The 24,848-nt window shown below is 36.1% G+C and overlaps 1 protein-coding gene across 1 annotated transcript in view; it reads left to right on the top strand.

Annotated features, from left to right (window-relative positions):
- The window catches only part of LOC110449257 (thrombospondin-type laminin G domain and EAR repeat-containing protein-like), a 30,012-nt gene extending 5,639 nt beyond the window's left edge, over positions 1-24,373 (top strand). The window contains exons 2-9 of the mRNA XM_021496006.1: positions 10,799-11,322; positions 15,618-15,729; positions 16,690-16,833; positions 17,585-17,835; positions 19,083-19,269; positions 20,881-21,110; positions 21,836-22,023; positions 22,947-24,373. Of these exons, the coding sequence (XP_021351681.1) occupies positions 10,799-11,322; positions 15,618-15,729; positions 16,690-16,833; positions 17,585-17,835; positions 19,083-19,269; positions 20,881-21,110; positions 21,836-22,023; positions 22,947-23,208 (1,898 nt within the window). The 3' untranslated portion in view covers positions 23,209-24,373. The remainder of the gene's footprint in view (positions 1-10,798; positions 11,323-15,617; positions 15,730-16,689; positions 16,834-17,584; positions 17,836-19,082; positions 19,270-20,880; positions 21,111-21,835; positions 22,024-22,946) is intronic.
- Positions 24,374-24,848: the final 475 nt, after the last annotated feature.

The following is a 24,848-nucleotide window of genomic DNA, read 5'->3' as shown; positions in this document are numbered from 1 at the left end:
AGACTCATATGTTACTGCATAAAAACACGGGTTATCAATGTAAGCAATACATAACGCACGAATTTTGTTTATAATATGCAAGCTAATATTGAACTGCAACATTATTCAGACTACCAAGCAACAATAGCTGATACTAACCACGTGAAGGTAAATTTCGATATCAAATTTCTAAGTAATTAAAACTTTAAAAATAAACAAAAATATATATTGTGTGTGCATATAAATTGGGTGAATTTCAGTTATAAAATAGTATCACGGATGCTTGATGTCAACGACATGCTCTTATGAAAGAGTTATACACTTAAAAACTCTCATATATCTTTATTATGTTAACCAAACGCAAGCCTCCGTTTCACAAAGGTTCTTAACCCTCGAAAACGTTATTAATTCTCAAAGTCAGGGTAGGGTTGGGATTTGGTGTTGAGTGGAAACGTGACAAATATATGAATCATGTTAGAAATATCTTCTGGTTCACAATGACAGAATTTTAGAAAATGAAATTGAAACATTTGAAGGGAATATTAATATTGAAGACGTTTTTAGACCAAAAAGTGAGACAAGCGCTTGATATTCTTTAAAACGTTATGGTAAAGTAATCATGTAAGGGAGATAACTCTAACACAAACCATATATACACTGTTTAAGGTAGGATGTAACCTTAAATCTATTGAAGATCCACACAACGATGTGCAGCAGGTGATAAAACAGGAAATAAACGTATACTTACATTTGCTCTGTATCCTTCCATTGCAATGCATTGGGAAGGCAAATGTTGTTATGAGACTATAACAACATTTGCTATTTTAACGTCATCAATCTCTATTGTGACGTCATCAATTTCATTGTTGTCAATACTTTTTAAAATTTGCTGCTCAAAATTTGTTCGAAATAACTAAATAAGTAATGAATATTTTAGCAAATGTTGGTATGGTCCTATAACACACATTTCCATTGCTGCCAAACTTACATAAAGCCCTACCGGCTAAAACATTCATTGCTTCAACTATCTGACGCAATAATCATTTATCATATTTCGGAAGTATGATAGGTCGATATTTAGATTAGAAATGAAGTGCTTTAATTGAGACTTGTGTTTGTTAGTGTACACGTAATGTTCCTTCAATAATAAATAAAAGTGATGAAGCGTTTGATTTTATATTTTCTTTTAAAACGAATAGAAGTTTTTTGTTATCGAAGATAATAAGTAAAATTACATTATATGCTCTTTCTTATGAATTTTATTAGAGATAAACGATGAGATTTTAATTTAAAAAGAAGTCAAACATTTCAAACAAATCATGAAATATTCTTGTGATAAGATTAAGATACTCAAAATAATTCAAATAAATAATTCAAAAAATCTCATAAGATCGTTTCGGGAGTGAAGTAAATTTTGTAATATAGAATTAGCATAAGCGTTAGATTTCCTGATAAAAAAACTTTAGAAAATAAAAGAGTTGGGCCTTTGATCGATAGTGCAACGGCGATAGTTATCTTTATGACTCGTGGAATCTGTAATCAGAATGATCACGTGGTCCTCAGATTTTAAAGTAAAGGATTTTAATTCTACGTTTCAATTTTTAAAGGTGAAATCGCACAGCTATGACAAAGGATCAAGTTGGTCGTTGCACGACTGTGGTCGTACGGATGACCTACGATACAAGTGCAAGAACCTAAAATCTTTATTTAAGTCTCGTGTGTGCAATTTGTAGATAGAATTTTATTCAATATTTATGTCATGAAAATAAAAGTTTAACATTGAGCTCTTTGCATCATAGTTACGGCACCGACATTAATTAATACTTTATAAACCCGAGAGGTTAAAAGTTAATCAGTACATTTACCTGTCGTGCCATACCTGTTTATGATATCGGTCATTCAGCTTAACGATGTCTACTTAACTGTTGACGTACATTATCTGTAGATCTACGAATGAAGTCCACACTGCAAGTTTAGTTCTAGCCTATTTTATTGTACAAAGACACCAATGGATTGGACAACAAATTACTTCAACTTGATGTAGACCTCTCCTCAATACCTTACAAGACATACAGTGTATATATATATATATATATCTTTCTATGCATTAAAGGCATATAGGTATATGACAGGTACACATAAGATACTGTAAAGCACTGGTGAGTTAACAATAACATCATGTTCGGAATGAGATTCATCAGTTTTGTATCAATGATATCTGCTAAGTTTCTAAGGAACACAAAAAGTAAATGAAAGTTTAATTTGCGAACTTTCGAAAAGGTCTGTTTCCTTTGTCATGCAAAGAGTGTAAATGGCCGGTGTCTCGACTCTATACCGCTCAAAACAATTCACTAAGCCACAATGTGCCGAGTTCGTAAGGTCAGCTCACCGGCGGTCAGAATAATATCAAGATAGTTTGTCCAAATGACACTCTAATACTACAAGCAGTTATAAGGACTGATAATATGTTTACCTTTGCTGACCTTTAGCGGATATTAAAATCCAAAGTGCTTGAAAGGGAGTGCAACTGGAAACTGAGAGACGAGGGGGACACTGTAGCTAACTCACCTTTACCACCTCATTTAAGCATCAGAAAAAACCCTGAGCAGGTTAAACAGAAGACAGTTCTATGAATGGTAGGATCTGTACCGTTAGTGGCGGACAAAATACTCTGAAGGTTTTTTTTTTATTAAAAACTCCCGTCATAGACAAATCTATTTATTTTATGAAAGCAAAGCATCCATAACAGATTGAACGCGAATCGGTTACATCCAAGTTGCATACAGTGTGCTTCGTTCATTCCGGCATGAATGTGATAACAATGCATTCAATATGATTCTTTACATCTTGTTATTAGCTATCTAGAAACGTTTGCTCTTCAATGCAAGCAACACTCTTTGGACAGCCTTACGTCAACTTAACGTTTGCTTCTAACGATGGTATTGTGTTATCTGGGCGGAAGGAGAAGCGTCAAAATGATACGGATGCAATTGCGTTCATAGCAATGAACTTGACTTGTTATGGTAGTGCTTATATAGACTTGTAGTGGAAATGTAAACATAGGTGTAATTGAAAATAACTTAACTAGCATACATAGAAAAATTTAAAACTGACTTCCAAACAATTTAAATACAGTAAAATGCTGTGTGACGTTCGAGTGTTTAAAATGGATTTGTAGAATGAATATGTAGCTGTGGAGATACTTTTAGTACATTAATATGTTACACCACATTTACTATTTGTTTAAATAACGAAAAAAAAAAGATATTTCTATTTTTAAAGCATGCATGCATCCTTGAAAGACACATCTAACATGCCGTGTTGTACACGTATTTAATATGATCGATGTTCCATCGGCTGAGGGTCGATTGGAAGAATAGAAACTAAAAACTTCAGAACGGAACTTGAAATTCCCCGCTACTATCCAGCTCGTCTACCACAGGGAGGAGTCACCGACCTGAACAAACTAGCCAGGATCAAACGGTCTGATCACAGAGAATACTATAAGTGCTAAGGGACAGGTATGTCTTTGATATTAACGAGTACATCTGACGATACCTCGCTCGTACACGTACTGACTGGTCACGGAAGTCACAACACGACAGCATCCAATGTTCCAAATACGCCCGATGACGTCCTTTCTGTTTACAAGAAGGGTGGTTCGAGTAAAGCATTCTTTGTTTAGAATAATCACTGCTTGTTTTGACCTGTGTAATAACACTTAAGTATATATCATACATATGTATGATAATATATCATACATATGTATGATATATGTATGATATATACATATATGTCGTTGTGTTTCATTGGACGACTAGTCGTCTTGGTGCATTTTCGATATAGAGCAGAGCAAACGAGCGTTCTGATATTTAGACTATTAGCGTTCCTTGTCCGCGATGCTCTCAGCTTATAATCAATTGCTGCCTTCGGCTGTTTTTAGCCGAGGGAACTATTGGTTTTATATAATAGCTATATTTTCAATTATAGTATATCAGTTCTATCTTCTTGTAAAATGATGTATATGTACATGTAACTGTTCTGTTTCACTGTGTCTTGATAAAAGGAGCGGAACGCTTCGAAAATTTGACAACCTTAACTTGTCCACACTGTTGGAATAACTTCTTTGCCCCATATACATATGCATAGATATATATTTATAGGCAAAATATTGACACGTTGCATTAATTTTGAAATAAAATAATACATACATACGATACCCAGTAAGAAATGCACGTGCAACGCTCTTCCGAACTCCCCCTCCCACACCTCCCCTAATGCGAGTTAGTTATCTTAGACGAATTAGCTTTATTGACTCAGGGTACATATGGACACGCGTGCTTATGAATTTACATAATTAGCGGTTCCTTATAAAGTCATGTAGGATTCGAAAATGTTGGAAATTAATTAACTCTGACCGAAACCACATTAAATTGTAGAATTGAACGCAGGAATTTGACACGGGCGAGGTAAACAATATAAAATATCGGCGCTCCTTTAAATGTCGTTACAAATGAAGGATTATCTAAGCTGGCATGTAAATAAAGATGTCCGTGCTTAAAGAGATATGCTACGTTACAAAACATACCTGAAATCTGTGTTAGAGTGAGCTCCTTTTTTTCCGAAATTTTAATATTTAAAGCGAGACGAAATTGATCATAGTTTCTTCACTTTTATTTACAAAATTGAAAAAAACGGGTTCTCAACCGATGACCGAGCGATTGCAAGAAACGAATCATACATTTTCTATAACGAGGATGAGAAAATATTGCAAACAATCTCTCCAAAAAAAGCAAAGCACTCATTATGTTTACGCTGAAAACAAATGAGCCGAGAGGTCAGGTAAGATTACAATGCAACCAAATGGTATTTAAAAAATGTGGATTTTTGTTTTCAAACTGAATTTAATACACCTTTGTAAGGATTAAAATCAACCAGATCAACTCAGAAATATTTAATATATTTATATTGTTTTGTGTAAAATGTAAATATCTTAAAATACTCGGACGAGTTTGCATACCCTCAGATTGGAATGCCTTTGATTCGGCGTATATCAAACAGACGAACGGTAATGTCCAGACGGTAGCTCAAAAGTCAGGTGCTTCAAACGTCTCTGGAGTAAAAGATATTTAACTTTAAACGAGAAATGGCGAGAACACAGGCGCTTGATATGGGCATATTTTGCATATAAGAAACGTTAACAGGTACAATGGTCATCATTTCGCCGCGATTTTCTTATTGATCAGGATTGACCATAATATTGTTCTTATTTTAAAATCTAAAAACGAAACAATAGTTAATGCATTATTGGAATGCGAAAAGGTAGTTTTTCGTGGCTCTTGATAGCACACACCAGGGTTCGTTAACGTACAGCACAGTCATACAATGTATTTATGTTTTTGAGCAGCAGAATAAACATATAAACTGTATTTATGAAAGATTCTTGTTGGTCGGGATGTTAGCGCACGGGGGGCTCCTTAATGTTGCAGGAAACAGGAGTACCCGGAGAAAACCCACGTGTTCGGGCAGGTGACTCAATACCTTTTCATTTCCGATCGGGGAATCGAACCCCCGGCCGCCTTGGTGAAGGCAAATGCACTATCCACTGTACCACCCGACCACCATGCAGCGGCAGAAAACTTTCTTCACAAACGTCATATTCAAATTTCGGATTGAATATATATATATATATATATATAAATTTATTCCGATGTTCATATTTGGATTGTTTTGGGGAAAAAATATTAGAAACCACCTTAAGGAGGTACGCTACCTTTACTGTGGAATGCAACTTTTTAACCAAAGGATTTCCTCTCATTCTAAACCAGTAATCACCTTAAGTGGGTTCTGTTGTCATAGTGTAACAGCTTGTACATGTATGTTACATGTAATTACATATATTTAAAAGGTAGACCAGAATGATTGTAATGCTCGAATAATTCTTCAGTTTTAACCAATTACAAAAAGCATGGGGGATAACTCTTACACAACTTTATGTATGATATGAAATGATGTATATCTCTTTAATTTATATATTTACGTGTCAGCTTAATTATCCTACATACGTATGTGTCATTGACCTGGCAAAGTCTTTTACAACAGGGTACATCTAGATTTTACATATATTCGTGATCGATTCTGCCCTTGTCAAATACCTGTGTTTCGGTTACGGTTTAACGTCACGTGGAACAGATCTAAAGTTAGAGCTGTGTTCATATAGCCGGTAATCAAATCTTATTTCTGATGAACTGTTCATGTCAATATCCCCAAACAGTATGTAACACAATCCGATTTCTTATAAACGGTAGATTCAATATATATAAATTGGATTTGCCTATTAACTTATATATATCCCTATCGAGGATAGACAAAGTCAACAGATTTAGCCCTTAACGGGACGAGCGTTACCGGCGATTGTGGACCCGGAGTGTAAGGAGGGTTAGCTATCAAAGGCTGGGATGTAATCCTATAGCGAATATATCAAGATTGTCAGCTTCAAAAAGCATGGTCAGCTTTACGAAATCATCACGAATTCTTCTTTCCTGAATTTTAAAACAAGTTGAAAAAAACACCTAAAAGTGTTTAAACAGTTATAACTTTATAAAATAATGATTTTTACCAAAATGTAAATACGTATGAATATTCGATCTCAATTTTTAATTTCATCAAAGAATGCTTACTTTTGAAGGAATAAGCTTGACTGTTTATTTTGAGTGTAGGACCTGGGATGGAAGGGTGTTTCCTATACGGCACTATTTACCTTCTCAGTTCACCTTGATGACAGCCCTCCGTCCGTCGGACTGGTACACACCATACCTTAGGTTACCTGCCCTGGCGGCAACATCAAAGGCCACACTCACCCTGAAACGGCGACTCCACTTTAAATGCATGTTAAACTCTGCGCTTCATCACGGAATAAAGCGAATTGGCTACGGTAATTGGAAGAGGGCGTGCCTCTTGGCTGAGCCGTACTGGAAAATATCGTTTTAAGTACATCTGTACAATCAATGATTGGTAAGCCGATTTAGAAACCCCGTAAAATATGCAGCGAAAGGCATAACTACAGTAGTTATATTAACTCAAAACGACCGCGTGATTCGTCCAATTTCAGACGAGGTATATGGTCACTTTGATGTGAAACATGTTCAATTTAAAGAAGGACAATCAATGGGCATAGCAAATATAGATGTGTCTGCTTTATAACCTTTATAAGAGGCGACTTATATGTGAGACCATGTTAAGTCGGCAGCTTCCTTCATTTTACAAGGCAATGACAAGGCCAACGGTGCCTTCACCGCATATTTAGACTCATTTTAACGAGATTCCTTAATTTGTTTGATAGATTATTTAACTTAATTAACTTCTTTAATTAGTTTGATAAAAGATTTAACTAAACTTTTCAATTAGAAAGCAGTGCTGAGGTTATGGAAATCAGCAACTCTTTCTAATAGAAAAACGTTCCAATGAATATTGGGTCTAGACTATTAATTACTTTTGCGCCCCCCCCCCCCCCCCCCTCTTCTNTTCCTAGCGTGTCTCCCTTCACAGTTTTGGTTGGAAGTTGAAGAATATTTGATTTGATACTACTTTTGTTGTCAGATAAATCACAGTGAAGTAAGATTGTACTGTACATGTATATAGCAGACTCTAGGTTGGCTACTTAAAATGACCAATGGTGGCTTCACCACCTAGTTAGCCTCATGTTCATGAACTTCCTTAACTCTATCCAATCAACGTCCTTAATTGGATAAAATGGCTACTTAAAAATGGGTCTTTCCGTTTTATCGTCTATTGTGTTATGATATATGTATGTATTGTGAGGGCGTTAAATTAAATTAGCATCCGTTTTAATTAGGAGCTTATGTTTGTTGATAATCCGCAAATTCATTGTTTTCACGTGTTTCGGGAACAGCAAAAATCGATTATTTATGTCAATGGCATGCATTTCATTATTGTTGTGATTCCAATATGTCCGCTATCTCAGATTAACGCGAGCACCATTGCAATCTCACTTAGACACCTAAAGCGTCTAACGATACTATTATAATGTAGCACACCTGGAACTGTCAAAATGTTTAATGTGTCTTAATGTTCGAGTTCCTGTGGGCTAAACACACGTACTTACATGAAACGAAATTGCTCCCGAAAGCGGATCGTCGCGGTTTTTGCGGTAAACCGCAGCGACCAAAGACATAAGCCAAGTACTCTCAACCAATGTTGAGGACAGCGGGTCCCGTCACAGTGGAGATAAACCGCAGCGACCAAAAACATAAGACCAGTACTCTCAACCAATGTCGAGGACAGCGGGTCCCGTCACAAGTGAAATTAATACATTCATCGTGTTCAAGTTCAAATATTTCATTTTCGTGTCAAACACATAGTATTCCTAAAATCACAATATCTATTCATTTGAATATAAAATATGTCTAGCCAAAATGACTTATTAGACACGTTATAAGAACAATCACATTATTTACTATCTCCAGACATGTAATGGTTTTAACCAGTCTTTGTAAAAGTCTTAAAACAATTGTGCTTGATAAAAGGGCCTATTCCTAGCGACAAATTATATATCCCCCACCCCATACCTGCACATATGATTAATATACGTATACCGCTAAGGCGGTGGACGTAAAATCTGTCGAGAAAATGTTGAATACTTTAACGCTTTGAATTAATTATCCCACAAATTGCTGCAATTATACTACGTCATGTCAATGTTTGTTTTAGATATTTGACCTCATGTTACACACAAGAGTGTGTCCGAGTAAACATAAAATCTGATTAATCTGAATATGTTAATGCTGTACACAGTTGACAAAGAAAACGATAGTTATCACATAAATAATTCAAAATGGTAAAATAGGTAAGAAAATACAAGTTTTAAATAAGTCATCTTAACCCAAAAATAATTGCATTAAATTGTATTTTCTATGAGGTTTTATGTAATATATACCTATTTCATTATTTGTGAGGCGTGTTTAGTGTAATAATTGCTATTATAATGTTATAATGTTAGCTGTGAGCGCCGAAATGGCAGCTCGGCTGTATGCTCTCCAGGAAGCTGAGAAAGATGTTTGCTGGTTGCAAAGGCCCTATAACCACGGATAATAATTTGTGAACCGCTTTGAGACGACCTACGAACTAGGTTGTGATAAAGCGGTATATAAGAACCTCGAATTATTATAATTATTATAAACAGAGGTGTTCAAATTAATTTTACACATTTAAGGTGTTTGGACCAATTGAATGCGATGGTATATGCTCGTACTTATGCTCGTATTTCGAAAATTGATCTTTACTCCTAAAACGAGTAAAATAACTCTGAACAACTGAGTTTAGGTCATATTACAGCTGTAACAAATTCTCTGGTCCCTGTGGTTTGAGTCACCAGACGTTCACACCTGTAAACCAACATTGCCACCCAGGCATCTAAACATGGCGAGTTACACGAAGAACACGAGGGATTTTCAAACATCTCAAACACCCTGACTAAATACTAAACTAGGCACAGCGATCCTTGTGCTGACCCCAATTCGCTTGCTCGTTAACCCGACCCCAATATCACTGTCAGCAATCGCCCGTGTCTGATGCTATCGCATGATCCCTTAGATCCGGAACTGTCATTACCGTCATTCGGTTCTAAAATTACTGACCCCACAAAAAGACATGGCGGCGTATTTGACCTCACGATTACCCCGTACATCAAGCGGCTGTCAGCGCGATTTATGACTTGTTGTTCCGAAAATAATGAATTGTGTTTGATTAATCCCTGCCAGATAAATGACAAGTTTTAATGCTTGATGTAAACCGTTATAGATTGAAACAAGTAACTAGAATGGATCTGTGAAATAGAAATGGCATTGTATTTAACCAACACTGAATGAAGGCAAACTCGTTAGAAAACGCATAAAATTACGTCACGTGGTGAAATAAGAAATGACTTGTGCTACAAACGGAAAACATTTCTGGATCGAGATAAGGGTAAATATCAATAAAGAATGTTAATTTCACGACGTCACAGCATACATGTTTATGTTTACACAACCATGTATGCTAGGACAAAAATATGGACATAATACATTTTAAAGCTTGAAGTTTTAATTCAAATTGTTAATTTATTAACGCTATACCATACATACGCATATATTGGCTTTGATGGATATGCTTTTTAATGTTTCTAAGGGATTTGTCTCCCGTTTAGCGGTGATATCTGTTATCTCTTTTCGAAACTACATTATATATCCAGCACGCGCTGAACCGGAAGCTCATTAAGGAAGTCATACTATACATTTGTTGATGGATTACTTTAATCCATATAAAGTTCTAAGGACTACACGATTGATACGATTGTTTAGAAACCAATACATTATTGTAGAATGTATTTGATAACTACATTGTGTCGCGTATTTTTACATATAGGCAAAGTGTCTGAGGCAAAGAGACGATTTCCGTGTGGTTCTGTTTACAAACGGGCAGATTTTGAGTTTGTATTCGATTGAGGGGATAGAAGGAAACATTTTTTCTCTACATTGAAGTTATGATGAAGAAATCTCAACCCTCTTGGGAAGATTTTTGAATGTAATTGTTTCGACAAACCTTGCCGTAACATACATTGTACAAGAAACTCACAGGTTGAGTACACGTGCCTCAATGTCGATACACCATTAATCCCAGACAATTGACTGTTCTAAAATGAATGATTTTTTTTCTTTAACAAATATTCACAGTCAATCTCTGTGATATTTTTTGTTCCTATTTATCATGAGATCGATTCACTTTTAACTAATTTAGGTATTTCGTTTCCTCTATTCCGCAGGTCTTAAATCGACAGATCTTCTCGAGGAGGCGATACCGAGAAATGGGAAGCTTCCGGTTGGAGTCAAGGTCATTTACGATACTTCAAGTCATGTCCATGCTTTTGAATTCAACGATGAAACCACTGATGTGCAATTAAGGTCACAGCCTCTCTTTCACAAATGTTCCAAGTTTCCGGAAGAATTCTCCGTATTTTTTGTTATCAAACATAAACGTATATTTGGGAAAAAGGAGTGCGTTTTGAGAGTGAGAAACCAAATGACGTCTATAGTTTCTATAAATTTGACGAATAAGTATATAATGCTTGTGTATAATAGTCGCAGAGTGAAATTTAGGAATACAGTTTTACTTGACAACAAATGGCATACAGTTGGATTAAGTGTAACAGGAAGTGACGTTATAATGACGACGGACTGTCGGAGCAGGAAACGGAAACGTTTAAAGAGGAAGTTTCCTGCAAATATTCCGTTTCAAAATGGGACATTCCAATTAGCAAGCTGTAGACCAGGTTCTGGTGTTGTCAGGGTAAGTATCTTATATATATCCGACATTAAAATGAAAACATATTCAATTACATTTTGTTTATATGCATATTTGTGTTTCTGAATACATTAATGGGAAAGGAAAACGTCCAAGCTTTTGAAATAGTGATCGAACTGTAACTAAGTTCAATAATGTAATAATCAAAAAACTCCGGATTGAAGAGATTCTTCGGTATATCGAAGTATACATTTTATCTACTGACGAAGCTATTATTTGTTTACCCCAGTCTTTAAAATTCTCTCTAATTAACAAACTGGAGGTTTATTTATTTCAATGTTTTTATTTGTGTGATAGTAATGTTCACGTACATATATACTACTACAAGTTTCATTTTACGAATATCGACTTCCCGTATCATGATATGGTCATTTGACAAATCTTTGGAAACAACTGTTATTGTAGCATTGGTAGACCATTGCTTGGTACAGCATTGTCAGCTTTTGTGTGTCTTTCCATGGAGCACAAACATTGTACACTTCATGCGTACATTTGTTGCTTGTTTGTGATATATTCCATAATATAGGCCTCAATCACTGCATACAAAGCCGAACATTTCCTGGTCTGACCAGAACACGGTAGAATCAGTGCCTGTTTTGGTGCATCTTTGCTACTCGTAATAATATATTTGGTGGGTTTCACCAAGGCGGCCGGGTTCGATTCCCCGATCGGACGTGAAAAGTTATAGGGTTACCTGGCCCGACTACGCGCGTTTTCTCCGGGTACTCCGGTTTCCTCCAACACTAAGACCCCCCGCCCCATCTCCCGCGCTTACATCCATGCCAACAAGAGTGATTTATATACATGTAAGCTGAAATAACTTGTTTCGTAATTGTTGTAAAATAAAAAAAAGATTACATTTTAAGATATTTACTTAACTACGCAACTAGTATAATTTTATAAGTAAGCCTTACCAAATGATCAATAAAAACGGTACAATCGAGGCGAATAACCCATTCAAAATGGTGCTTAGCCTTGCTACGTCAGAATATGACACTTAAGATAACGCTACTAATTCCAGCACTGTTTTGATACAATATCATTTAAGCCTGTGTCATTAAATGTTATGATTTTCACGCTGAATACTTTAAATTGATCTCGGAGACATAAACACTGTATTAAATGGGAAACTTTTTATATTAGTCAGGTTTTGTATATGAAGTAAAAAATAAATTATACATTACCTTTATTTAATTCAATTAAAAAGAAAACGACTGAACCTATATGGATAATGGAGGATTATTACAAACTGCATCTTCGTAAGGAATACAAAAAACTATATAATCAATGACCTTACTATCAAAGGACAGCGACATAAAAATGAGTAAGGATACAGGGTGGCTTTTGTGGTTTGTTAGGATTCTCGAGGTCAGGTTACTATGTCGTGACCTTGTCTGTGTATCCGTCCGCCGATCTTCTTACTGTGGTTTTACACATATAGCTCTTTGTTCTAGAAACGTAATCCTTCCGCAATAAAAAAAATGTTATGATGATAAAATCAGGTTTATGAGAGATAACGTCCTGTAAGTTGGTTATACCACGGAATTAGATTATCTCAGTCCGTGGTTATACAGAGTCGTGCGTTTTGATCAGTCCAGAATAGTAGATATCTCACTCAGCGCACTAATTACGTCACATTATCTGTCATTCACATTAAGCCACGCCCATCTTTACATAGCCACGCCCACATCGTAAATCCTTTACTCAACCCTGCTGTCGACCTTTGGTGACTTAAATGACACTTTAGACATCAATTTGTGTCTAATTGAGGAATAATTACAGGCTTTTGTGGCGGATGATTAAATCTACCCAGGATCCATGACAAACTTCCGGCGGCACTTGGGTGTTATGGTGCTGACTCAGAGATAGATAACACCGCGAGATTTCTCAACGAGATTACAGAACGTGATTGTCTGATGGCGTATCTGTTGACTTTTGTAACGGAAAGGCGGCCTCAGAGGTCAACAAAGAAAAAAAACAAGAAAAAAATAGATTTATAAATGAAAGAGCTTAATGTTATGCTTCATTTAAAACTTAATTTCTCTCCAAGGATCGTTTGTTTGTGATTACGGTGTACACATTAATGTGAGACGGTGTGCGGCATTATTTGAAAACTCAATTAAAACCTTATCACGTATCAAACATTTAAATTAATCTAAGGACGTATACTTTCATACATTGATAGGTGTCTCCTAACAATAAACAAATTTTTAAAACATTTTTTAACGAATGTTTTTTTGGCTTCAATAATAAGTTAGCTGCATATTTGAAACTCATTAATTAGAGAATGCTCAAGGATAAGGATATATAAAAGTCTTATATAAACCACAGTTATATAACGTGTATTCAATCTTAACACTCAATTCAAAGGCATAATGTGTCAGGTAGCATATTACTTTATCTTTGAAAAATGAGTATGGTAGTATATATCCTTTACTCTAGCACAAATTGCAAGTTTAAAGGGGCTGGTCGGGGGAAAAAATACAAAATAAATGGGTCTAAATGCGTTCTCTGGCCTTCCAAAAGTTATACGACGGCAATATGATGGTCGAGTTCTGCTTGCAATGTCCAGTTTTGACCACTGAAATCTCGGGGAAGCCCCGCGTAAATTTAGCGCAGATCTATTTATAATATGTCACCTGGTTGTTTCGAAAGTGAGACAGTGAGGATAACAACAATAGCACGCCGTCATGTGCCAGGTCGGACTCAACTAGCGGACAAGACAGCAATACTATACGTAAATAATTGTTTTAAAAGCTCATGTATGATGCAAGTGTTGTATTTCTACCTATCTGTTGTTGTTATATATAACGGTATTGATCCCTCGTGCCTGTCATGACTTTTGCATGCATCTTTTTCTTTCGCCGCGATGTTTACATTTGGCCTTGTTGATAACGCGCGTGCGGTAAAATTACATCACTGATCTGGATCAATTGTGAGTTTTAGACTGTCAGGTGACGATTTAGGATTTCTTTAATATAATTATATTTTTTACTCTTAGGGAGTGAATTTCAGCAAAATTTGAATCGGTATATTTCATAAGAAGGTATTTTAAACATGTGTATGCCATTTTAGCAAATATGACATGTTTTCCCCGACCAGCCCCTTTAATGTGTTAGGTAGTATATAACCTTAACTTTAACACAAATCACAGGCATAATGTGTAAGGTAGCCTATGACCTTTACTCTAACACAAAGCATAGGCATAATGTGTAGGTAGCATATAACCTTTACTCTAACACAAATCACAGGTATAATGTTTAAGGTATCATATAATCTTAACTCTAACACAAAAAACAGGTATAATGAGTCAGGTATCATATAACCTTAGCTCTAACACAAATCACTGGTATAAAGTGTAAGGTAGCATATGACCTTAACTCTAACACAAAAAACAGGTATAATGTGTAAGGTATCATATAACCTTAACTCTAACACAAATCATAGGTATAATTTGTAAGGTAAAACAAATCACAGGTATAATGTGTAGGTAGCATATAACCTTAACTTTAATACACATCACAGGTATAATGTGTAACGATATATGAGCGTAGCATATCACATTTACTCTAACACAAATCACAGGTATAGCGAAAGAAATCGACTAATTGATTACAACACACACTGTCCTCCATTTAACAAAATCTGAAAGACTTTGCGACACACTCTGGTGCCTTATAAGTACTAAGTTTGATATAGAACGCGTGCATCCTTTGTCATATTACAATATAGGTTACATACCTTGGAGGAATCTTTCATACAAGTTATATGAATTAGATTATGAAAATTTAAAATTGCTTTGTGTGACATTTTTGTTGATAAATTTATGAAATTATGTCATCGATAAAATCGTAATTAAACGTGCGTATATCTGAGAATGTATTACATGTATACTGTACCCCAGTCAAGACGTGCTGGAATTTGATCATAGACACACAATGTCTTTTTATGTTTCATGTTATTTTTGTACATAAGTATTTTCAATCATAAATAGACCTCTAAGCAACTAGTAAATAAGTATCTTCAAATTGGAGGAAATACAGAAATAATTATAGCAAGTACAATACCTACTGTTTCTTATTTCGGGTACAATATAATAAAAAAATATAAAGTCATATAATAAAATTATGTCTTTATACAAAAATAACCGTTTCAATTTGTATTTATCGCACCGGGTATTTCTGGCATTTCATTGGTAATAATGTAACACGCCTTGTATGTATTATTTTTTACTTTTTATATTTTACATGAATACTTATGTATTTTGTGTGTTTTCGCAGGGTATTATAAAGGACCTAGTGTGGGTTCCCGGGGCTGACGCGGTGAGAAGGGCGTGTCCACCACGAATACCGAAGCATACACACATGGACAATCGACTGCCGTCTCTACCAGGTAGTGTACATATAAATATACATACATTTGGTCGGGTAGGTCTAGTGTTTAAAACACTCATGCCTTCCACGCAGGCGGCCGGGATTCGATCCCCAAAGTCGTCGTACGCATGGATGTTCAGAGAAAGTGTTTTTCTCCAACAACCCAGATGGAGTATACATTGTTCTGGGGTGGATGTTGCGGTATCTGTGCTGTAACATTCAAGTGATGTGTCACTATAAATGATGCCGTTGGAAGCACGGTCCCACTACAAACAGAACACAATACATCTCCAGCACACACGCAGGCATACACACATAGGGACGTATTAGCCAGGTGGCATAGGACTAGTAGTTAGCGCCTGCTAAGGGAGCTCATGCGAATTCCTCAAAATTGTATTGAATTATGCATATGCTAATTGTATTAATTGTATATTTATGTACGTAAAGCGCTTTCGAGTGGTTGAATTGTTAGCTAGATAGTGCGCTATATCAAATGTTGTATATTATTATATTATTATACATAGTTCATACATAAACAACCATAAATGTTAAACATACTTCTATAGGACAGTGGTCGTACACCTGAACGTATGGACATAGGAAAAGACATTCCATATTTTTATTTTTTTACCTCCAATTTGAAGAGTTACAAGAACGTATATACAAGTTAAATGATAGTCAATTCATGATTAAATAGACTTATGTACAAATATAACATGAAACATGAATTGTAAAGACATTGTTCGTCTATGATCAATTACATTTTTATCGAAGACACAATTTCATCATTTTGTCAACAAAAATAGTACAAGTCAACAATCTAATTCACATAACTTGTAATGTAGGATTTCCTCCTAGGAGTATGTGAATTGTATTGTAATCCGACAAGGAGTTCAAGTAAACATTTAGCACTATATGGAGAAGAATATGTGCTAGAATTACTATAAACTAAAATTAAAACGAATTTGTGTGGTTGTAGATCTGTACGGGATTGCCTCCCCTGGCCCGCGATGGGAGGATTGTACCTGGATGGATGTTGGTAGCGTGGCGTACGATCTCCACTCCGAGTCCCTGAAGGTCTGTGTCAACGGCATTTGGCAACATCTCAGCGTCACCGTCCCAGGTATTGTAATTTAGTTTTTTCACTTTGGTTATATATAAAATCCTTCCTCACCGCAGACCTATACTGATGAAAATCTAACTAACGTAAAAAAATGACCAAGTCTGGCATTCTGCTTACACTAGCCCTCCACCACTTCGTCGCGGGTTCGAGACCCACGTGGGGCTGTCGCCAGGTACTGACCGTCGGTCGGTAGTTTTTCTTTGGAAACTCCGGCTTTCCTTCACCACCAAAACCTGGCACGTCCTTTAATGACCATATAGCTGTTAATAGGACGTAAAACACAAACAAATCAAACCAAACTAATATTGATTAATTATGTAATCTTATATATATTCGTTCTCATGATTAAATCAAGATTCATTTTGCATATGCTAAAACCATCTTCCTAGTTATGCATCGACATGATCAAATGCAAACAATTAACACAAGAAATAGTTCTCAGTTACGCTAGGTGCCTACACAATATTTAATATGAAATTTCTAACAGGTACTGAAATTTCTAATCTAAATTATAAACGGTAAACAGACTGTACAAACCTTGAGTAAAGTGATCTAGAGATAGGTGATAGAACCTTGATATATCTTGCTATTTTTCAAATAACTAATCAGCTGATATATCGAAACAAGGTTGCAGGGAAAGTAAAGCATTGCATAATTCAAAACGACATTTTTTTATTTTTTATATCAATTAAAAAATAAATAAATCCAATCTTTTTAATTGATTGTTAATCAAACACTTACATATTTCCAGAAAAAGAGCCAGTACCCAAACGTCTAGACTACTTGGAACTTTATCAGGACTTGCGTACTCCCGGGCCCTCAATTGACGTTGAGGTATTTACTATCCCGGGGGAGGGGATGTTTGCGGTGTTCGCTAACTCCGGACGGAAACGCCACGATGTCTCCGCTTTGTATAAATGGACGGACAAGTCCATGACCTTGTATCAAAGACTGAAAACCAACATGGCGCAGGCATGGGAGTTCTTCACCATAGATGGCGGTGTAAGTGTTTTTGCTTTTACATATCCGCATATTCGCTCTAACAATCGAAAATGAACTCATTTTTTTTTATTATTCATTGTACCCGTAATATATCCGCAGAATCTCGTAAGACCTGATCCATATATGTATATTGTTTCTCTGTCCAGTTTATGAATACGAAAGTCCAGAAATAATGTTTTCCTGATGAGCTGTCCGGATTAAACACGCTTCTCGATTTCTCTCTCTCTCTTTTCCCGGATTTTGATACAAATAGGGATTGATAATTTTTCAAACGTTCATGCTGATATGACTGCAAATCGGTTACGTCCTTATTGCACGAAGCCTGTTAGTGTTTCATGTTCGTGTTATATACAGATGTAATCAATTTGTGTTCATAGCGGCATGAATGCTAAAGACAACCCTGTTCACTCCCGATATTAATGCCATCTGATTTTTGAAGAACTATGATATTGGTTGTTAAATATAGTCCCATGAACGCAATTAATTTGAGCTGTTTTACGCCCGCTTTGCGAACCAAGATCTCGGTTATCAAAACAGACGATACACGTTTGCAACTTCTTTTGGTATATGAAGTGTTCATATAGGGACTCTCAGTATATATGTAATAATTTATGAATCAAGAAAACCTTATTAAAAAATTCAACAAAAATGGTATTTAACACCTTTGTAGATCATAACCAGCTATTAGCGATGGCTTTGTCTTATCCAAAAAAAACAACAAGGGGCAGTGTCAATCTGATTAAAATCATCTGTCACATGGCTCCGTTCATTTCGTACTCCGCCAAATCCGGCAGATGATTTAAATCAGATTGGAGCAATGTATAATTGCAAGGCTGTACAATGTCTAGAATGGGAAGAAGGTTGCTTTAAAGACGGCAAATTTATGATCACATGCCATCACAATAACAGTGCGTGATGCTAATGACGCTAAGTGGAGTTCTTTTTAGCTGTCGTAAAATAAAAATAAAAAAGTTTTTATATTGATATCTTTGATAATTCATATTTCAGGAACGACTCGCTTTGATTACATTAAAATGTTGTAAAACTGGAATAATCGGTTGAATATTTTGTTCTAAACCAAATCAAAAATGAAAGGCTTTTGAATCGTCACCAAGGGAAAGAGTTGTCGGAAACAAAGTTAAGAAATCATAATCGAGATAACTTATGTGTACAATATATTACAGAATCGACACGTCATATTGACTCGGATTACATTGTCAAAAATACAGCATTTATTATATTTTCAGTTTTTCCTTGCAGTTGCTAACTACGGACAAGACGATGGTATCCTGACAAACTCAACTATCTTCAAATGGCAGCGCCGGAAACGGAAGTTCAAGGAGTACCAGCAACTTCCAACTTACACCGCGCGTGACTTTGAATATTTCAAGGTCGATGGAACACATTACCTCGCAGTTGCTAACCATGCCCAGGGTATGTACATTACATGTACCTGTTGCCATGTCTGTTACGATGATAATAAATTAATCGAGGACATATTTGAGATGTTCTGAACAGAATTCTACAGTAAGCCTTTTTTTTTTTTTTTTTTTTTTTTTTTTTTTTTTTTTTACTTTTTTACTTTAAACATATTGTAATGTCCAAAATAAGTACAAAGTATTTGGTACAAGTTATAGCAACTAATGAAGCCATTTCCTATCAACAAAATATTTCATATATAAACAAGCGATGACATTGACAATACATTTCAAATTCAACAATTGAAAGAAGTCAATTGCATGTAAATTGAAATAAACATATGTATACAGTTTATGTTCCAAATCTTCAACTGGATTTTATGAAGGACTGCACATGTTCGAATACATTACAATTTACATCCAAAACCAGGTTTTCTTTGTCAAAAATTAACATTTTTAAGCTAATTTGCATATTTATGTTATTAAAAGCTTGAGGCATTACTGCACGAGCATTTGAGTAACATAGGCACTCAAAAAAGAAATGATACGGATTTTCACAATGGTGCCAACAATTTACACAATTAGTATCCTGAACTAAATTAATGCGGAAGAGATCATCTTTAAGAGAGCTACATTATTGTCTTGATCTAGTATGTATACGTGTATCTATTCCGTCTTTGCGTATTGCAGAGTTATCTTCTCTTGGGAGCAGGTATTGATTGTTACGTCATTGGTTTGTGCGAGAAAATTACGTCGTTTTCTCAAAAAATTATGACGTTACTCTCACAAACAAGTGACGTAACAATCAATATCTGCTCCCAAGAGAAGATAACTCTGCAATACGCAAAGACGGAATACTTGTAAGAAACGCTATTGTAACATTTGCATTTACGAGCGTTGTAAGGGAGACAATTCTTATACAATATGTGGCACACTCATATTATCTCTTGCTTTGCTACGAAACGGTTATAACGCGATAAATATGCGGGTATAATATCATTTAACACGTGTTGAGATTATGCACGTACATATGACTCGTATCAAGGCCTTTGCATGTTCATATACACGTATACATTGCTACAAACACACATTTCTTTCCGTTTTGTAAACCATGTTATTGGTAACTATTTGTTCAGACTTGTCTGGAGTTCAGCTTCCTTGTAGTAGCTAGCTTAAATCAAACGCAGACGGTGTTTCAGATTATAGGGTCATTTTAAAACACAATTTCACTTAAAAAGCATGATGTATACACGGTAACATGATTCGCCACTCGGTCACCTTAACACGTCAACTTGGGGAGACGCTATTTAAAAGAACGAGTAGGCACATGATCGAAATAAAAAAAATACGTTCCAAGCGTTGCTATATCTATATATATTCCGTCTTTGCGTATTGCAGAGTTATCTTCTCTTGGGAGCAGGTATTGATTGTTACGTCACTTGTTTGTGAGAGTAACGTCATCAATTTTTGAGAAAACGAAGTAATTTTCTCACACAAACCAATGACGTAATCCTACCCTCGTATTTTAATGAATATAAAATAAGATCCGAAACTGACAGTGTTATCGGTTAACATGTATATCATCGTAAATCGCATGTGAAAATTGTGTATATTATATATATTTCAGGTAACAGTCAGACGACGGAATCTGTGATTTATGTGTGGAACGTCACGAGTCACGTGTTTCAAGAGATGCAGCGTGTGAACACCGTGGGGGCGTATGATTGGACCCACTTTACAGTAGGGGGTTACACATTCCTTGCCTTGGCCCAGGCTTTTGACGGTCTTACCACCCAGCTCGACTCGAGAATTTACATACTCCAGGACGACCAATTCTTCCTTTTCCAGACGATGGAGGTTAGTGCAGTTTTGTAATTTTACAAACATCACCAAACTTTAACTGACATTTTTTTGTATACATTTTTACAAGAAAACAAGATCGAAATCCTGACGTCAAAAACGTATCGTCCTTTTGAGCATGTTGCTCCGTGTTGAAAAAATGATGCAGATACGTGTATGTCTCTCCGAAACATGAAGGAGCTAGGCTAATTATTATTTGTAATGTAATTTTGATACCGTCATTTAGTGATTGTCATTTTTATGAAAATGTAAATTGTTGTTCATGAAATGTCACATTGGAAAAAAACGGTTGCTAACAACTTTTCAAAAAGAGAGAAAAACCTAATCGTTCTTGTGAAGATTATGTTTCATATGTGTAACTATAAATCCTTGTATTCCGCCTTTGCGTATTGCAGAGTTGTCTTCTCTTGTGAGCAGGCATTGATTGTTACGTCATTTGTTTGTGAGAGTAACGTCATCAATTTTTGAGAAAACGACGTAATTTTCTCACACAAACCAATGACGTAACAATCAATACCTGCTCACAAGAGCAGATAACTCTGGAAGACGCAAAGAAGGAATTCCATCACCATACTACTACAGTGTAAGACAGTTCGCATCTTATTTCCTAAATTATATAATTATACATACATCGTGGGAGTATTGGTTATAACTGAATGTTGATACAGTACACAAATCCTCGAATCTTTATCATAATTCCTCATACGTCATTTCCGGTACAGACTAACGGAGCCACAGACTGGGAGGTGTTTACCATCAGTGGAACTGTCTACATGGCTGTCGCGAACGCCTACAACTACGGACCTCAAAACTTCTCTAAGACAAAGACACACTACACTAACTCTACAATATACAGACTGAACATGGACAAACGGGCTTTCGAGAGGTTTCAGAACCTCGGCACGTACAGGTGAGTGATAGAATCGGGGAAACGTTTTTCTTTACATTTCTTAAAATTTTAAAAGTTACAAGTCACTCGACCGAATAGATAATGTGTTAATCTAGTTTATGGTACACTGTTCAAGCCTTAAGGGACTAGATTGCAGGCGACATGGTACCGAGCTTAAAAAAAGGGGGAACAACGTCAGCAGTAGGCATGGTTCAGATATAGACATTGTACTGTCAGATCACGGTTTTTATGACGTCACCTAGTGACATCTATGTTCCAATGAGATAAACCTGCTCTGGACACAGGAAGGACTGTTCAGGTTTAACCTTATCAAACGTAGATATTCGTGTTTTGTCTAGGTGACAGTTGTTGCCTTTATACATTGCACATCTGTAGACAAAATTGCTAAAAAAAATGCACGCGTTGATCGTCAGGTAACTAGATTGCTCTCTGTTGTTTCTGCCATTCTTAAGGTGACAGTACAACATCGGCCTTTGCATACAATCCTCAAAGTCTTAAACATACCATGTACTGGACCACTGTTCAAGTATCAAGCCCTAGTTTTATGTACGCTCCTCAACTTATAGAAATAACATTAGTTGTTTCATAGGAAAGCATCACTGGAGCTAAGCTACCCAAGTTACGATAAGGTTTCCCTAACTTTCTTACATGTAATGCTTTTTCCTACGAAATATTTTATGACAAGGAATTTCGTTAGTTAGGGAACGTTTACGAAACCGAGGCTTGTATTACAATACTATCTGGGTTGCTCAGCAACTTTGAAAGCAAATTTACTAACCCAATAGTCTAAGAGACTCTTTCATATCCTGTTTTTGTTTGTATCATTGGTAATTCTTTTCATCTTTTGATGATCAATTTTAAGACATACTCGAGAAAATCGCCATTTAAGCAGACATTTTAATCGTGTTGTCTTGCTATTTTAGTGCTGTTGACTGGGAATTCTTCACTATTGGGGACGACAAGTTCCTCCTGGTATCAAATGCTCAAAATGGCGGGGAAGAGCGCGAGCTACGCAGTACGATGTATCGTTGGCAGGGATTGGACGGATTCGTTCCCGTCCACGTTATGGCAACACTTCCTAACTCAGACTGGGAGGTTTTCACAGACGATGACGATGTTTACTTTATATACACTAACGCAAAGGGACGTAACTCTCAGATACTCAAGGCAAAAATGGTTTTATAGTTATCTGAATACAGCAAAAGGTGGCATGCAGTTATACAGTACCAAAATCGGCTGATTCTAAAGGAGGCAAAGTGCAAAGGGAGGTAACCCAAAAAGAAGCTTCGACATCGAAATTCTCATCTTCAAGTTGTCACATTTAAACGTTTTGAATGTGTTATTGATATATATCAGTTAAAGAGAAGTGAATGTGCAATTGACGTTTTCTGTTTACAAAATGTTATTTAGGTTCGTAATTATGTAGAACGTTTATCTGACAACTAGTTTAACCCTTACACCCCTATGTAACTTGAGTAGACTCTACCATGCCTTGATCTGGATGAGTCCATAATGGTCTACAGTGGTGAGATGGTTAACACCACACTATGCTATGTACACCAAGTTTACGTTGTATAAGGCTAACACACTTAGTATCTTTATACTTTTTGAAGGCGGAAATAAAAACCAATCAAACGGATAAACCGTATTGTGAAGGGAAAAATGGAGAACAACCAACCGTTTATGTGAAAAGGGGAAATACAGACCAACCTATCAAATTGACCGTTTATGTTCAAAGGGGAAATACAGACCAACCAATCAAATTAACCGTTTATGTTCAAAGGAGAAATACAGACCAACCAATCAAATTGACAGTTTATGTTCAAAGGGGAAATACAGACCAACCAATCAAATTGACCGTTTATGTTCAAAGGGGAAATACAGACCAACCAATCAAGTTTACTGTTTACGTGAAAAGGGAAACAAGACCTACCAATCAAATTGACCGTTTAAGTGTAAGGGGAAGTACACACCATTGTAAGTGAAAACACAGACCAATCAATGTAATTGAACAATCGTGAGTGGGATGTTTGTTCTAGAAATCATGGCAAACAGACGTCCCACTTTGTATTCTGTTGGAACAGCAAATGGGCAATGATAGTGTTTGCTGATTTTCACAGTAAACCATCGACTTGTACTATTAGAATTACCTGGAAAGAATATGCATGTCATGGGTAAGATAGGGGCCCTTATATGGATTGGGAGGTAGCATGACGTCAACAAATTGTATAGTTTCTATAGAAACAGGTCAGTAAAAGAAAAACATCAAATAGTTGTACATTTTGTAAGTTATAAGCTATTTATGTCTATATTTTGTGTATTTATTATATGTTACGAATAAAAAATGACCTTAGAATATTTCGTGATATTTACTGCGTTGTGTTTTTGGATGACGTCACACGTTACCTAGCGAAGAAATGTCATTATGACAATAACGGTCACCTCATTACCAAACGATGACATTTACGTACAGTATGGCAAAACTGGTCACCGCGCTATCACGTTCTATGGTCTTATCTCAATACCAAACTCTTTGATACTTTCTTACTTAATGACTGTAATGGTCACTTCAGGCCCAAACTGAATTCCATTTACCTACATTTGTGTGTTAATCACCTTCCTTAGTAGCCCGAGTTTCCTCTGGCCCTGACACCAGACTTAGACATTTTGACAGATAGATGTCCGGTACATTTATATGTCAAACATGTCTAAGTCTGGTGTTAGAGCCAGAAGAAACTCGGGCTACTCCCTTAGCAATATATATATATATATATTACATTTATATACAGTATGAAAATTACGGTCACCTTATGAACTAGCCCGAG

This window comes from Mizuhopecten yessoensis, unplaced genomic scaffold (genome assembly GCF_002113885.1).
Source record: "Mizuhopecten yessoensis strain PY_sf001 unplaced genomic scaffold, ASM211388v2 scaffold4537, whole genome shotgun sequence".
NCBI lineage: Eukaryota > Metazoa > Mollusca > Bivalvia > Pectinida > Pectinidae > Mizuhopecten > Mizuhopecten yessoensis.
This window is presented reverse-complemented; position numbering and strand designations above follow the sequence as displayed.